At 31.9% G+C, this 17660-nt stretch overlaps 2 protein-coding genes across 28 annotated transcripts; one reads left to right on the forward strand and one right to left on the reverse strand.

Moving 5' to 3' along the window:
• The first annotated feature begins 4268 nt into the window (after positions 1-4268).
• LOC123199235 lies at positions 4269-10578 on the forward strand. Of its 27 annotated transcripts, none has more exons than XR_006498245.1 (11): positions 4272-4835; positions 4955-5057; positions 5246-5311; positions 5394-6442; positions 6548-6637; positions 7032-8569; positions 8644-8723; positions 8828-8918; positions 9019-9626; positions 9703-9794; positions 10196-10574. XR_006498245.1 is itself a non-coding variant. In XM_044614165.1 (9 exons), exons 4-9 carry the CDS (start codon positions 6204-6206, stop codon positions 9038-9040), a joined length of 351 nt encoding a protein of 116 aa, XP_044470100.1. In that variant the 5' UTR covers positions 4346-4835; positions 4955-5057; positions 5246-5311; positions 5394-6203; the 3' UTR covers positions 9041-9390. The 27 variants fall into 27 exon arrangements, 2 of the variants coding, with proteins under 2 accessions (XP_044470100.1, XP_044470101.1); XR_006498241.1 differs by having other exon boundaries at positions 4273-4835; positions 6540-6637; XR_006498246.1 differs by having other exon boundaries at positions 4273-4835; positions 5394-6353; positions 6540-6637.
• A 1249-nt stretch (positions 10579-11827) lies between these two features.
• Positions 11828-14560, reverse strand: LOC123199237. The gene is made up of 3 exons (XM_044614168.1): positions 14004-14560; positions 13551-13713; positions 11828-11936 (listed from the first exon to the last, which is right to left on the reverse strand). Exons 1-3 carry the CDS (start codon positions 14069-14071, stop codon positions 11835-11837), a joined length of 333 nt encoding a protein of 110 aa, XP_044470103.1. The 5' UTR covers positions 14072-14560; the 3' UTR covers positions 11828-11834.
• Positions 14561-17660: the final 3100 nt, after the last annotated feature.

A 17660-nucleotide genomic window follows, 5' to 3' on the forward strand; every position in this document is an offset into this window, starting at 1 on the left:
CTATATTCCCTTCTTTTTCTAAATATCCAAGAGGGAAGGGAATATTTGCATCTACATTCCCACCCCAATACACATACAAGTGAGAGTTCACCATGTCTTGACCATAGTAGTGGACCCAAAGATAAAATTTAGCAGGATCAAAGTTGAATAAAAACAAAATATAAGGGGTCAATAAAAAAATAATGAAATCTAATAAATGTTAGATAAAATTTTAGGAGCTATATTGATATCCCCTCTCTCTATATATATATTAACAAATGCTAACATAATGTATGAAGTACATGTGATAATAAATTGTAGTTTGAATCTAGGACCTTTTAAATGGTTTAAAAACTCACTATAGCATAATTAAGTATCAAAAGTAAACAGAATATAGTAAATATCTTATAAAATCTTAAAGCCTAAACTACATGACACCACCATTTGATCACCGAATTGGATTAACACTTGATCGATTGCACCTTCTTTGTAGTATGCAAACTCCACGCTGCCATCATTGTGCATGCTCTCTCCCACGAGACTGCAGCGAGAACTCAACCAGAAAACAGCGCACTGAATAGCATCAAGGTGTGCTTCAACATCTACATAGCATAGACAGAAAGTTAGCCAGTAATTCAGAAGGCAAGTTAGAGAGTAATTCAGAAGGCGACATTGACTAAATGCATCAGCCATCGTTTTACCATATAAAAGAGGGACATGGGGACATAAAGGGAATCTTATCAACCAGTTCTGACCTAATATAATGAACTCATGGACTTTGTACTTCCATCAGATTTTCTTTGAGAAGACAGTCTTCAGGTTTCAATGGTGCAGCAATTTGTGAATCACATAAAGTAGTCTGTAAAATACAATGAATAATTCCATCAATAATAACGACAATACCAATAACAACACAACCTTATGCTATTTCTACATGTGACAAATTGAAAGACAAAAGATCATTTTCAATAGATTATGAGTTGGGATCACTGGATAACCATTGTCTTTAAAAAAAAATAAAAAATAAAAATCCTAATCATGTGAAGTTTATTAATATGTGGAGTTATGTACAAAATCCTGAAAAACCAATTGAAACATATAAGACATCTTTCATGCTTAAAAACTGAATGGGTTGTTAATAGCATCAAACCTCAGTCTCCATGTGCCTTATTGACCGGGCCTATTGGGCTTACTGTTGGAGAAGCTTCTTACTTCTCCCCATTGTTTGTGCCTCGGTTGTGTGAGATTCTCCTTCTTTGTTGGAAGTCTGTTCCGGCCTGTCTGCTCCGTCAGTGTGATTGCTCTGTATTCCAACCGATGTTGCAGGTGGTTTTGTCATGTTCTGCTTGTTGTATTCCTCTGGTTGTGCTAGTAAAGTATCCATAGAAATTGATATAGTTGGGAGGGTTGTACATGAATGTGATTCTTTCTTTTCTTTATACATATCCTTACTTAAAAAAAAGTGAGAAATTGACTTTTTCAAATTTAAAAGAGTAGAAATCTGTTAACCTTGAGTGGGAAAACAAAATTTTTGTTTTAGAAAACTTGACTTCTTATATTTCCATTACATATGAATTGGCATTTTAGTAGTCTTTTCAGCTTTTAATTCATACTTTTGTAGATATGGAACCTGTTTTTAGATTCTAATTTAAAGGTCAAACTAATTAACTACTGCAACATCATGCTCTGATCTAAGTCCATCAAGTGTGTGATTGATAAGCTCCTTCTCATAATTCTTCACTTTAATTGCATATGCTCACTAACACAAAGATTATCTTTCTTAGTACTCTAAATCATATTCCTAATAAGCAACATTTGCAGTCTAGGCTCAACCATAAACTCACTTTCTAAATTATTCCATGTTTTAAAAGCAAATTTACAACTGAAAATTACACTAAACATATTTTTTGAAATTCAACTCAAAACCCACATAACTATCAATTTATCAACATGTTTCCATATACTATACTCAAGATTTGACTTCTCAATCAAAGATGAATTTGAACCTGAATTATTATCCCTAACTTGGGTAAATTGTGTTGGATATGAAATTAGTCCAGTGAGATGCTAGCTTCTTAAGATCATGCACATCTACTACAAACATCACTTGTAGAGGTCTTGACTAGCTTCAACTTTTTTGAGGGGTGTTTGGTTGGGGTTCATAAAGATTACTCTGGTAGTCTTTTATTACTCATGATAATGTGTTAGTTAATATAAAAAATAATCTGATTACCACCTCCACCTTAGATTTTAAAAGATTATCAAAATAATCTTGATTTTATAATAACTATATTTTTATTTATTAAATTTTTTAGGATAAAAATAATCTCATTATTAATTAATATAACAAATAACATGAAAAATATTTTAAAATAATTATATCCAAGGGTATTCAAGTAAAATAATATACTAGTATTATTTTATTATCTCTAATCAAACATAATAATTATTCATAGTTATCTATTTTTACTAAATTTTATCAAACATAATAATAATTTATATCTCATAATCTTTAAGATAATTTATCTTTAAAATAAATTTTTAATTTTGATAATAAAACATTACTCAAATCAAATGCTCCTTTAAAGTTAAGTTAAAATAGTTAGCTCGCAATGACGACTGAAGATATAAATTTGATCTTACAGGTTGATAAACTAGCAAAATCTAGTGATAATAGATCAACTGAATAAAAGAATTTCTATATTGAGTATGATAAAATCCAGCAGACTAAGTTTACATGCAGTAAAGAAATTCGTTGTTGATTGTCTTAAGAAAGGTGCCTTAGACAACAAGAAGTGCCAAGGAGTTGTTTACTTATGTTAGATGTGTCAAATATATGTCAAAATTGTAGTTGCTCATTTGATGAGTGATATGATTGGGATAAAAGATTCTTCTCTTTATCATCTCCAAATTGCCATTATAAGCAGCACTATTTATGCGAAGATAAAATAACATCATTTTGTTAAAAAAAATTTTAAAACAAATCAATTTGGTTTCATTCCCACCTAAATCGGATTATAAGTTGTAAATTATTTATTTTAAATCAAACCATTCTTCAACCCAAATCTAATCAAACTTTAATTTTTGAACGATTCGGTTTAAACCATTTTTTATACACTCCTAAGACCAATCACTACAAGCTTGTAAGATTTTTAGTGAAAATTTTAAAAGGTATGTCATTAAAAGTATAAATATGTTTAATTTTAATGAGAATATAAATAATTGATTGTTAAAATCATAAAAATAGTACTTAGAACAATTAAATATTTATTTTCTCATCATTTTTTTCATTATCAAAATATTTTGATTGAATCATTAAACAAAATAATATTTATAATTGTCATTATCCTTTCATAGTATCATTAAACATAACGATACTTACAACTATTAATATCTTTCGGGAGCATCATTAAATATAATGATAATTTATTCATATTATTACTACCCTTGGGTGTGATAATACTATGGGTATGAATATTTCTAAAATGAGCATTATTAAAAATAATGATACTCAGATTATCATAATAAAGTTATATTTGATTCTTTTGTTATGATTCTATAATTCCAAAGATATTTACCTTAGACATTAATCAATTTATACAAACAAATTAAAAAATGTTATTTATAAATGAATCATTGCACAAATATCATTTATACAACAAAACGGTCGTTGAACGCCTATTCAAAATGGGCCTATGGGACTAAAAGCCCCGGGCCTTGACCACACATAAAGAAAATTGCTGCCATTTCCATAACATATAATTCTGAAATTTGTTAAGAATATATTTATTTTCGGTGTAGCCCATCACCTGCCTGCTCTATTACTTTAAAACATGAAAGTATATAATATGTATTATATGATATAATACAATATAACTAAAAAATAATATTTATAATAAGGTATATTAAATTCATACGATACAATAAACATATTATATGATATGATATATATTACAAATACAAAGTGATATACATTTTTTAAGAAAATAATGATATAATAAAATTATATATAAAAATTTTTAAATTTTAAAGATGTTTTAAAAAATAATAACATGTTAATTATAATTTATTATATATTTTTTTAAAAAGATATTACACGACATAATACACTCCAAAAGCAAAACACAATGCCAAAGATTCTTCAAAGAAATTAAATTAATTTTTTTTTTATAGTGGTGAAAAGGAAAGAAATTAATTAACTTAAATTACTCAAAATTGAAGTGCTCAAAATTTATCATTGACTTAATTTTCAATTCACAACACATCATAACTTAATTCTTTATTTATTATGCTTTTTTGATTTGTTTTTTGTTCTTGAAAATCTTGATTCCTAACTCTATAATTCCAAATTATTTAGTACATAAATTTAGTACATAACTCTATAATTCTTTCTCTCCTTTTCGCATCTCTTTCTTCCCTTCCGTTCTGTACTCTCATCCGTTTCGTTTCTTTTCAGCTTAAAACCGACCTTTGTTATGGAGATCTCAGGTACACGCTTTACTGCTCAAAAAAGGTAAGCACTTAACCAATGATTACGTTATTGAGAGAAGAAGATCATAACCAAATCAACATCTTGATATAGATGTTGAAGAAATAAGGAAACAAGCACAACTCCGATGGTTTAAAGCAGCTGAAATTCTTGAAATATTTGTCAACTATAAAAGCCTCAGATCTACTTATCTCCGATGGTTCAAAGGCACATGTATCGGATGATTGAAGAGTGAGAGTTATTTTTGGTTATTTGGAAGTAAATTTTGAAGGAAACTGCATTTTTTTCTGTTTTTACTACTACCTGATTGAACACTTGCTCCAGAGGCCCTTAAGACATAGCTCTTTTTCACTACCGAGAAGACAAGGTTAGCTCATATCTTTCTACTTTTGTGCTTCGTCAGTTCGTCTGTTGTCATCTAGATCTGCTTCTTTATTTCATGCCCTTCTTCAATTGTAATTGTCACATTATTTCTGAAAATATCAGGAAGCTAGAAAATATTGCAAAGGCTCCAAGGAGAGAAGACGAACAAAGTAACAGCTCGATCTTCCCACGAAACTGGAAAAAATATACCCATTCTGGGTTTCAGGTTCGGTTTCTTACAACTCTATTTTATTTACAAGTAATCAGTTGATTAGTTTGCTTTGATTTGTTAAAGTCTGTGCTTTCTGGAGATGGAATGCCAGGTTACAAATCTGAGTTTAAATCGGTTGATTAGTTTGCTTTTATTATTAAAAATGTGCAAGTTAATACATCTTTTGCTTTTTTCTGTTGAAGAAAATGGCTTGCTGGATTATCATAACGACTGTGAAGATGAGTCTTGTTGCAGTGTATTCTTTACAGGTATTCAATTGAACAGCTTTCTCTAATTTGTTAAGATGTGTGCTCGTCAATATTAATGTTGCTTCTTCTCTTCTTGTTCTAGGAGATGGCATGCAAGATTATAATAATGACTTTGAAATCAGCCTTTTCCCCATGTATTTGGGAATGATTTCCTCCTAAACCTAAGGACACCTAGTAGCCCTTGTGAATTGCCGGAGTTTATAAGTATCATTGCTAACAAATGTTTATTAACAGATAAAATTAATTGAGCATGCTAGAGAAATTAATTTTACAAGTTTGCATTTGAATTTTTCTGGGCGCACTTGAAAAATGACTCCAAATAAAACTCTGTACCAACGAAGTGATCGGTACCCCCCTGGATTTGCTCTTCGACCATCTCGATGTAAACTTCTCTCATTTAATTTCGTTTCATCACAATTCTCCTTTCATTTATGACACTTTTTGCCTCTCATCTTTCCCTTTTTGGTGCTTTGGCTCAACCGTGTCAGGGAGGCACAAGCCTTTCAGAAAACTAACGGTTAGTTAACGACTCATTTAGTAAAATCCAACGGCTTAGAATCGATGTTAGTGTGCTTTCTCTATAAAAGATAAATGGTGGTTATTGCGTTTCACCAGGATTGCCACATCAGAGTCAAAGGAGTATAAATTCAAATGTAATCGAAACTTAGGACCTTTTTGCCATTCTATCAATAAAATAAGAGGTTATACAGTATTTCAGTTCATTCTTTTTCTCTCTATACACTTAGGGTTCCTATTTTTCTCTTCAATTTTTTTTTTTTCAATCAGTCTACACTGTTTTCATTTTTTCACCAAATTTTAGTATAATTACACTTTCCAATAAACAGAATACTCTGTTTTTGCAAGCATTTGTTTCATCTTTAACACCTTTCTTATGGCACTTTCAGGTAGATGCTTTCTGGTTGAACAGAGAAAGTACTTATGAATGAGTTCACAATTTGAATTGTTTTACTGATATGAATGATGTTGCAGATTGTTTGAATGACGCGGGTGTTGAAGAAATCGTGAAAGAAGCGCAACACAGGTGATTGAGTGTAGTTGAAATGTGCAAAATATTTGAAAACCATGAAAAGCTTCAAATACTTGCCTCTCAACCACAACGAAGGCCTCCAAGTATTGTTTCATTTGAGATTTTATTTTTCTAACCTTTTTATGGATGTAATTTGGCTAAGTTACATTAATTGCAAGTGGCTCCTTTTTTGTCATTAAGCTGCGAAGGCTTTGGGAGTTTAGGAAGGATGACCATGTGTGGAGTAAAAAGAAAAAGAAAGATGCAAAGACGGTACATGAGTTTATTAAAATTTCAAGGTTCGTGCAATAATTTGATGTGGATTTTATATTCAATGTTGTCTATCAGTTTCATCAATTAACAAGAGTGAAATTTTACAAGTTAACATGGTTGAGATGTTGAGTTGCTTGTATGTTTATTTAGAAATAAATGAAAATTTGCGAAGGCGTATTTATCTAATGATTGAAAAGTAAGAAACCATTGTCTCTTCCTCAAAGATTCTTGGGGTTTATTCAGATGATATGAGTCTTATGACAACTTCTCAAAAGATATTGTTTTTTAATTTTTAATTTTTGGATCTTTTGTTAAATAAATTTGTTTAAGTGCAAGTGCCCACTTTGTTAACTAATGTCTTCAAATAAACAATTCATAAAAATATGTATGCTTATTGTTGCGGCAATTTGATTTGTCCAGGGTTTTTTGGCTTTTTCTTTGGTTCATTTGGAAGTGCATGCTTAAGGTTGATATAATTTCATTTTTCCACTTTTATTTCGAAGGGTTGACTTTTGTTATTGATTTCCTACCAAGTTAATTGAACACCACCGATGCAGGAAACATGAAGGCATAGTACTTCTTCACTAAAGGGAAGACAAGAGGACAACATTAGATCACATCATATCCTTTAATTATTGTGTATAAAGTCATATTTTGAGTCTTACTTTTTTATATATATTTTTTCTAATACAAACAAGAAAATCCAAAAAATCATAAATACGACAAGAATACAACCAAAGTAATCATTTAATCTTTCCAAGAAGTTAGAAAAGTTGTACCTCTTAATTGTAAGTGTGATATAATTTTAATGAGTATTTTAATATTTATTTAATTTTGTGTTGTTTCATTTTTATTATGGATCCTACAGATAATTTTGGTAACGCTATAATTAAAAGTTTTCATAAAAGATATAAAAACTTGTTGTCTTAGAGTTGTCTTAACAATTATATAACTGAAATTTCATTGGAAGAGGTAACAAAAAATCTGTTTTTATAAAGGTTTCTTTTCCACACAAGTTCTTGTATTGATTCCAGAGGTTTTTTTTTTTTTTTCGAATTGAAAAAATGCATTGCTATCCTAAAGGTGGTTATCCCTAAACCCTAAACAAAAAATCTATTTTTTATAGGTTTCTTTCCAACACAAGTCTTGCATTGATTCTAGAGTTTTTTTTTCTTTTTTTGAATTGAAACAATCTATTGCTATCCTAAAGGTGTTTATTCAAAATTTCATTGCATAATTTTGCAGAAGCTTCAATTATGACTCAAGAAACTTGATACAGGTGAAGGTGAGCTTATAGTTTTAGCTGTAGAAGTGATACATTTTGCAGTTGCATTTGGTTATACTCTAACAAAAATAGATTTAAATTTAAGTAATGAGAATGAATTTTCAACTTTTTATTGGGCAGCAAAGTATGAGAGGTAAAACTCTTCAAGTTACTTTACTTTTGTGGGTGGCACCAATTATGTCCCCAATGAAGGGTTGTAAATTCATTCTCATCATTTGAGTTTATATCTATTTTTGGTGCACTAATTATAATCTGTAAGGCTAGAGTATGTATCACTTTTACATTTAACACCGTAAGTCTACCTTCATCTTCACCAAGTTTCTTGAGCCACAAATGAAACTTTTAAAATTTAATCAATTTTAGATAAACACTTTTAGGGTAACAGTGGATTGTTTTAATAAAAAAAAAATATATTTAATCAATACAAGAACTTATGTTGGGGAGAAACTTACGTAAACTGTTATACTTGAGGGGTATAACTTTTCTAGCTTCTTGGGAAGATTGAGAGATTACTTTGGTGGTCTTCTTGTCGTGTTTATGATTTATCTAGTTCCTATTTTTTTTTTTTAAAAAATAATAAATCAAAGAGTAAGACTCAAATATGGCCTTGTACACAACAATTGAAAGATGCAATGTGATCTAAAATACACATTGATGAAACATGTTTAAAATGGTAAAATACGACAAACATGTATTATACACATAAAAAATGCATATTTACTAACTAGCTCAAATTTGATGGTTTAGTGCAGCTGAAATAGGCGAAATATTTACCAACTATAGAAGCCTCGATATAATTATCTCTCAACAACCAGAAACACCTACAAGTATTGTTTCATTTAGAACCTTGTTTCTTCCAACTTTTTGACCCATGCAATTAATTGTTGCATTGATTTCTAATTCCGGGTGGCTTATTTTTTATGATACCTAGTCAAACTCTTAGAAAGTTTAAGAAGGACGGACACGTGTGGAGCAAAAAGAAGGATGGAAAGACTATTCAGGAGTCTCATGTCAACCTCAAGGTTATTGCATAATTTGATTGAAAGAGATTTCAAAATGCATAGAAGTTCTTCTCTGTAAATTTATTGATGTGGTACTAATTGCTAAAGTTTGTTCATGCAGGCCCACAGAAGAAAGACCCTGAAGAAATCCAGATGCAGCCAGGGGAGAAAGTGGACCTGGGATGTATATGTCAGCAGCTTTAAATAATGACACACGACCTAAGACTGGGATGGAAATAGAGGCGGTTATGAGAATTAAAATGGGAGTGGGAGAGCATTGCTGTGTAGAAAGAATCATGTAGACAAATTTGTATTGAGAGTTTATTTTTGTGGGGAGTACTGGCCTCTTAGCCAGCTTAGTATTTTCATCTTCATATTGGAGAGTGTTTTTTCTTAAGCAGTTTCCAGTTTATTCCTATTGACAGCATTGTAATGAAATGAATTGAGGAGTGATTGAATATTACATTGATAAATGAAAAACATTTTCTGATAACATTCTGTGCTGCCCCCTATTTTTTTACTATTACATTGCTTCATTTTGGTAGGTTGATGCTGTGAAATTGAAATTTGCTTGCTGGAGTAGTGATTCTGTTGTGCACTTTTTGATTGTGCTCTTGGGTGGTGGAGGAGAAAGGGTCTGAAGTGTTGGAACAAGGCTGAGTAGAGAGACTTAAGATCAATTTAAGTTGGAGAGAGACTGTAGAAATTGCAGCAGCTGCCTTTTCACTGGTAAAACAATCAACGTTCGCATCATTTGTATTCAATAGTTTCAGTTTTGCTGATCGATAATTTTGAGTACTTTCAGGTGTGCAGCGTTTAGATGTTGGAGTGCTTGTATTGTATGTCCACAGACAAGAAATGAAAATTTTCAGACACCCGTCTATTGGTGATTAACAGGTGAGAATATATGCTCTCACAGATTCTTTGGGTTTATCCAGATTTTGTTCAGAAGTGCTTCTTTCACTGAATATTTCTTTTTTTCAAATCTTTTCTCTAATAATAGATTTGCTTAGGTGCCCCATTGAATTAAAAAAAAAGAGTAAGTTTTTTAAAATTCATTTTTCAGGCTTTGACTGGCATTAGAGATCACTCTTCGCAGTCACCACTTTCTGAGAACGTGGTTGTATGCTCTGTAAATGCTGATTGCTCTGACAGTCTGATTTGTTCCTTATGCTTTTCAGCTATTTTTGTTGATTTGGAAGTAAATGCTTGAGCATAATATGATATCCATTTCCCCTTTCATTTTGAGGAAACTGCATTTTTTCTGTTTTTGACTGTAACTTAATTGAATACTACAGCTGCTGAGGGCCTTCAGACATAGCTCTTTTTCACCGCTGAGAAGACGAGGTTAGCTCATGTCTTTCTATTTTTGTGCTTCGTCTGTTCTCATCTAAATCTGCTTCTTTATTTCATGCCCTTCAATTCTAATTGTCACATTGTTTCTGAGAATGTGAGGAAGCCAGGAAATATTGCAAACATGGTAAGAAGTCCACCAGAGTGATAACTCAATCTTTCCAAGAAACTGGAAAAACAATACCCATTTAGAGGGTTTTAGGTTCTTGTTCTTATAACTTTGTTTACAAGTAATAAGTTGATTAGCTTGCTTGGACTAGTTAAAATCTGTGCTTTCTGTTCCAGGAGATGGAACAGAAAGCATAAAATAATTGGCCTCTTATCAACCACTAAACATAAATAACTCCAAATTAACAACATAATTTGTAAAAAATAATTAGCACGTGTGATCTAGTCATGAAACCGAGCCATAAGAATGGGACAACATTAATTTTTATTTGTAAAAAATATATATATATATATATATATATATTAATCATAAGATTTTGTGATTTTTGTTTCATCAGGGAATTTTTAACTAATTAATTAGCTGAGTGAGATGGGCGTTTGTCACAGGAGTGAGGAAACCATTTAGTTTCGCTGTGATTAGAACATTAATTAAGTTTGTACTATATTAGTTAACCCATTATTAGCAAGGTGATTGGTAGATAATCAATTCAATTAGGAGTAGTTGTTTTCGGTAATAATGTTATATTTGCTTCATAATTTTAATTAAAAATTAACTATTAGGTCATATACAAGACGGAAGGCATATATGTAGTCAATTTTGTTAAACGGTGCAGAGCGATTCAGGTGAGAGTAAAATGGTGCAGATCAAGATGTAGAGAAAAACATTTAGAGTCAACTGTGAGACTCTTGAGAATATTTAAAAAAAAATAAAATTTATCTTTGACAATGACAAAGACACATTTTATAAGAAGAGAGGAATAAGGAATAAATTCTCTGCATATGTACTAAAAGTTGCATTCAAATCTTGCATTTGATAACTACATATATGGCTGGTTTTGAGACTGCACCGTAAGAAGTTACATTAACTCTATCATCTTGGGGATAAAACATATTCTTCCATCATTTGGTTGCTGAGCAAAAACAGGCTGGCCAGGAACTTGATAATCATGAGCGTTTGAACCAGCCTGAGGATACCCTGTCAGAGGAAAAGTTACATTTCGCTCGAGTCGTTAAGTAAATTATAAACACATCAGAAAACAGGCAGAACATTCCTACCGAGAGCTGCCTTGCCACTGTGAGAACGAAATCCACAGTATCCTCAGTTTGCTCTTTGTTTCTTGCACTTCTTATCAGATAACTCTCCAGTTGTTCAACCCTTTTCTGAAGTGGATCAAGAGGATAGTCAGCTTCAAGCCCGTACTCTTTGACACCACTAACTACAGCTTTCAAAGCAGCAAGTTCCTGAGCATTTACATCAATCTGTATTGAAAAGAAAATTCTCATTCAGCATTTAGTTACAAAGATATTTCCAAGCATCACTCATTATGCTTAAGTATGAAAATTAACCTGTGCACTAGTAGCTCCACCCGAACTCACGCCCTTTCCCTGTGAGTTTCTCCTTGAATTCTTATGTCTTCAAGTGGGGAAAAGGGGGAAAGCTTTCAGTAAGCTGCAAGGCATCAATGAAATGTACGGCATTGATTTGTTTCCCACTGTTAACCAAGGACTCAACAACCCCTGCACAGAGAGTAACGCTAGATGATTAGCAAATTTCAAATCAAATTATTTCTCCAAGCTATGCCAAGCACCAAGGGATATAATACCTATCTGTAATAACACCAAATTAATTACAAGCTTACACCAAATTAATTACTAGTTAATTTCTGTCTACATAGCATAGACAGAAAGTTAGCGAGTAGTTCAGAAGGCAACATTGACTAAACGCATTAGCCATTGTTTTATCATATGAAAGAGGGACGTGGGGACATAAAGGGAATCTTATCAATCAGTTCAGACCTAATATAATGAGCTCATGGACTTTGTACTTCCATCAGAGTTTCTCTAAGAAGACAATCTTCAGGTTTCAATGGTGCAGCAATTTGTGAATCACATAAAGTAGTCTGTAAAATACAATGAATACTTCCATCAATAATAACGATAATACCAATAACAGCATAGCCTTATGCTATTTCAACATGTGACAAATTGAAAGACAAAAGATCATTTTCAATAGGTTATGAGTTGGGATCACTGTATAACCATTCTCTTTGAAAAATAAAATAAAATAAAAATCCTAATCATGTGAAGTTTATTAATATGTGGAGTTATATACAAAATCTTGATAAACCAATTGAAACATATAGGACATCTTTCATGCTTAAAATATAAATTATATATTTGAAACAAAAGGGAAATAATTTAGAAATAACCATAGGCAACAATTAAAAGATACCTTACAACAATATTTAGCATGTAAAACATGAAAAAAAATATATTATAGATAAAAGAGTTAAATAAATATGAGAAGTCATTGAAAAGAGTTGAAAGAAGTTTTGCAAGTTAAAATCTCACTAAATAAATAAATTAAATTCAATGTTTGAGTCCAGTTACCATGTAGCAGAAATATTTAGGCTGCCACATTTTTTGAGGGCATAACCGTGAGAAAGATGTTTATGAGTTACTAGTATGTGTTAAGGCCATAAAACCATAGAAAACAAGGCTTCTGATCTGATTGAATAACCTCAGCCTCAAACGCTTTTGATTCAAATAAACAACCAAAGGAAATGACCTCTCCTTAACAGTCAGATAAATCCAACTCGGAAAATTTTAAGTTTTTAATAGTCTTGTAATGATACAACAACTCACAAGCCTTCTAAAAACTCTACAAAAGATTCATTACTTTTAAAGCCAAACCATTTTGGAATTTTATAAGCCAAACCATTATAAAAAATTATGATGTTTTTCATTTGCCTTACTTTAGGTTATATTTTAACTTAAAACTAGTGATTCCTATAATTGTTCCTTGCCAGGCATTGATTTTACTAGGCCTATTCATATAGCTACCAAATTCATTCATTCACTTATCCTCAAGGCTTTAAAAATGGGTCAGATTCAGCAAATTTATGTACTAAAAATTTGGAATTTTGCAGAACGGAATCAAGACTAACAAGAACCAAAAACCAGTCAAAACTACAAAATAAATAAATAATTAATAAGGCAATATAGAGTTTTATATATATATGTATATCACATGCATTAATATGATGTGTTTATGAAAAGGAAATCAGTTGTGAATTGAATTTAACTCAATGATAAATTAATCTATGAAAAAAAAAAAATTTTAAGACATACCTGCGCAGAGGGTCTGGATGAGCAAAGACCATGTTTGCTATGGATATCTGTCATCAAGAACCATAGCATCCCCGCCAATATCCATCCCACCATTTCATAATGAGAATGAACACCACTGCTTGAACTCCTCTCAGCAACCTGTCTCTTGTAAAAATATTGTACCCTGTCATGGTAACAATTGCAGTCCAGATTGCATTTTACAGGTGGATACATGCTTTATAAGTCAAGCTCGAATTTGGGATCCTTGTGAAAATAAACATCAACTCCAAGTTCCAGTCAATTACATAACCAAAAATTTCTAATATATTTTTACTCATTTACCTTGAAAGCTACACATTAGGTATTCAGTATATAGCATGAATTAGACACCTAATTATGTCAATAAATACCAAAGAGTCTTTTGCTCCCCTTCACATGAAGATGGCAAAATGATAAAATTAAATTAAAAATAACCTGATGTCTGCTGTACTGCTCACAAGTAGCACAGGGGACATAGGTAATAGTACTCCTAGTTTCAACATTAATAGCAAATTGTTGAGGTGGTGTAACGAACCAGAGGCGCGTAGTATAATACCTTCAACACCAAATCACCACAAATGCAAACAAAAATTCACTTTGAAACAAGAGATTAAGGACAAATCTACATAAAGAGACAAAAAAATTCAAACCTGTTGAGAAGTAAATCGTCGTAGAGTTGCATACGAGAGCTAGCGTGCGACCTGGATGTGAATCTCTGAAGGTGACGACAACAATTCAAAAAGCTGCTCCTCAAAATATTAGGAGGGAATTGGTAGAGCAACAATACCATGGCAAGATGGGTGACACCGACTAGGAGATTGACAGTCGGAGTGACAGGAGTTGGTTGGAGGAGATATAAGAAGAGAAAAATGGTGGCGGCAATGTGAGTGTGAGTAGATGCCCAAGCCATTTTCTAGGAGGGTCAGGGCGATTCAAGTGAGAGTAAAACGGTACGGATAAAGATGTAGAGAAAAGAATTTGGAGAGTGAGCTCTGAGAATATTCTCTCATCATTCCTTTAAGAGAGTGAGAGATGTCAAGTGTTAGTTTGAAGGGAATGGTGAAATGTTCAAGCAATAGATTATAAGGTTAAAAATTTAATATACCTAAGGTTTAGTTGATTGCCCATTTTTACCCACTAATTGTGAAAAATCTAAATCCACATGGTAAATTATTTATTATTCCTTTTTAATATAAAAACAAAAATATCTCATTAATTCCTATAATTTAAATTAAAAATTCATGCTATGTAATTATGAAATTAAATGTACAAAAGTACCCCTTATGTAAAAATTGTAATTTAAACATAATTAAAAATAATTTACCAATGTAATTTTTCTATTTAGTATTATAGTTTCTTAAATATATTACAAATATTTTTAGTGGTTGAACCCATTTCAGTTTCACCGTTTGAAACTGGAACCAATATAAATTCCTTTAGTGGTTGAACTTTGCCTTGATAATTGAACAAAGAAATCCTTGGTTAAGAAGTACTTTTGTGATCTAATTTAGATGTGCTTTCAGTTCTAACATAAATTACATACTGAACACTCAAACAAAATGAAAAACACAGTGAAACAACTGCAATCTCCCTAAAACAACACTTATAAACTTAAAATTCTCATCATAATTCAATACTCCCTCAATCTCGTCAACTCAAAAGAATGGTTCGCTTTGAGGTTGCAGTTGTTGATATGGCATAAAGTTTGATCCCTTCTGCAAGCTTTTCATCTTAGTCACCAATAGGGCTGGACCTTGAGTTTGATTCAAATTTATTTACTTCGAATATGAACCGAGTTTGAGTTAAGAGGTTTAACTTGTTTTAAAATCGAGCCGAACTTGAACTATAGATAGTTAAGTTCAGTTTGGCTCACGAGCTGGATAGATGGTTCGATTCGATTCGAACTTGACTTATGGCTTGATTCTAACTACGTTAAATAATTGTTAAACGACGTCGTTTTATCAATAAGCCACGAATTCAAACCATGAATTTGAGTCACATATCCAAGCCATAAATTCATGTCAAACTCAAATCAAACTATTTTCATTTGAACTGAACTCAAACCGCCCTTAATATTGGTTCGACGAATTTGAGCCGAACTATTTTTCACTCTAATTGAACTCGAGCCAAAGAGTGTTCGGGTTCAGCTCGGTTCGTATCCACCCCTAGTCACCAACATGGAGGAAAAGGAAAGGAATACTAAAACAACTGATAGCTCACTTTCTACCAATATATAACATTCTATATATGACATGAAATAGGATACCAGGACAGATAGAAGACTGTATGTAAAATGAAAGAATCACGGTAGAGCCAGAATGTTGGAGGTCAATCATCACAAGGATGGTTATGGAAGGGAATGCAACAGACTTCGGACAAGTATTAGAACAGACAAATCTATGCAGAATGCTCGTTTCAAAATGCTCAGAAACATGACAAATAATTTGCAGAATTGCATGTTATTAACTGTTAAAAATTCCCTTTTTTGGAAACTATCAAGCTCTGGCTTTTAGACAATTGAAATTTATACATCACTAGCTGCCAAATTTGTATGAAAGCAACGCAAGAATGAAAGAAGATGGTACTGCAAAAGAATTTGAGATCTTGAGTGATGAAAAACTGAGAATTTTAATTCCTGCATTATTTTAAAAAGGATGATCTACTAAGGACATGAAACACAGAAAACTATTGACAGTAACAACATCCAAAGCTACTAAAGCTATCTCCACAACTAACAACTTAAGGAAAATCAATTCTTCTGTAATTGATGATATTCGTACCAGAAAACATTTGTAGCACCTTGAACGAGAGCAGACAAATATCGCAGGAGTACTTCATTGTTAATTTGAACTCAAATAGTGCAGAAAAGATACAGCTCAACACATAGGAGCATCAAGGGAATGGAACAAGTTGCAATCATCCGTGAAAATCTTAATTGACCAAATAGGTAATTAGTATTTTTAACAGGACAATATACTACCCACTCTTTTGTTTATGCAAAGAATCCATAGAACTAATAAACGATAACAAAACCTCGTATGGACATTTATCTAAACCACTAGGCAAATAAAATTCGTGATACAACAAATAAGCCCCTGCAATAAATTTAGCACTATAACAACCATATTATGTATTGTTAAATATACAAATAAACAAGACAAAACCCAACAGGGTCATAATCATAAGTATATGAAATAAATGTAGAACAGGTCCAAACATTATAATGAATGACTGCACACTAGAAGTGCAAATCCAAAAAAGTAAAGGAAAGAAAAGGAAGAGAACTAAAAAGATGATCTTTCAACCAATTTGTCTGTCAATTGAAAGGCTACTAAATCATATATAAATAAAAAGAATATTCATTATAGCCATTCACTGAGGAGCAATGGAGATCGTACCAAAACAAAATCATTGAAAAGGTAATAACTTAGCACATCAACGGGAGAGTTCATCTCAATCAAGGTAAAAAAAGTCATACCAAAGTCTGATGAAGACAAACAGTTTGATGCACTAACGATTTGAAGACAAGTTATGGAGAGTTCACTAAGATTTCAAGTGTCAGAGAGGAGACGAGTTGAGACGTTAGAGAGGAAACGAGTAGTGATGCCGGAGAGGAGACAAGTTTGAATGTCGGAGAGCCGACGACTTTGGAGTGCAAAGGAGATGATATATGTATTTTAGGGTTTTTGACATGGGAATGTATTTAAAATTTTCAAAATTAACTGGTGGGAACTAATAATTGACTAACACTTGGGTAGTATAAAGTCTTTTGGCAAAAAATTTATTAAGGGCATATAAAAATTTACGCCAAAGGACTATTTACCACTCAAGTTTTAATGTAAAGGCAAATATATATTTATAAGATTTTGAAAAACTCAAATATTCTCCTATTGGCTAACTTCTATAATAATATTATGTTGGAGGTAGAGGTAAAATCATTATTTTACTAATAATATTAAAAAAAATATAAAATTTCACTAAATTTTACAAACTAACAACTTCACTCTTGCTTAAAGTTTTCTAATTTTCAAAAGTAACAGTCACCCTCCCAACCTAGGGTTTATTTTCTTCCTCTCTCTGGCCACCAACAAA

Source organism: Mangifera indica, chromosome 16, assembly GCF_011075055.1.
Source record: "Mangifera indica cultivar Alphonso chromosome 16, CATAS_Mindica_2.1, whole genome shotgun sequence".
Classification (NCBI taxonomy): domain Eukaryota; kingdom Viridiplantae; phylum Streptophyta; class Magnoliopsida; order Sapindales; family Anacardiaceae; genus Mangifera; species Mangifera indica.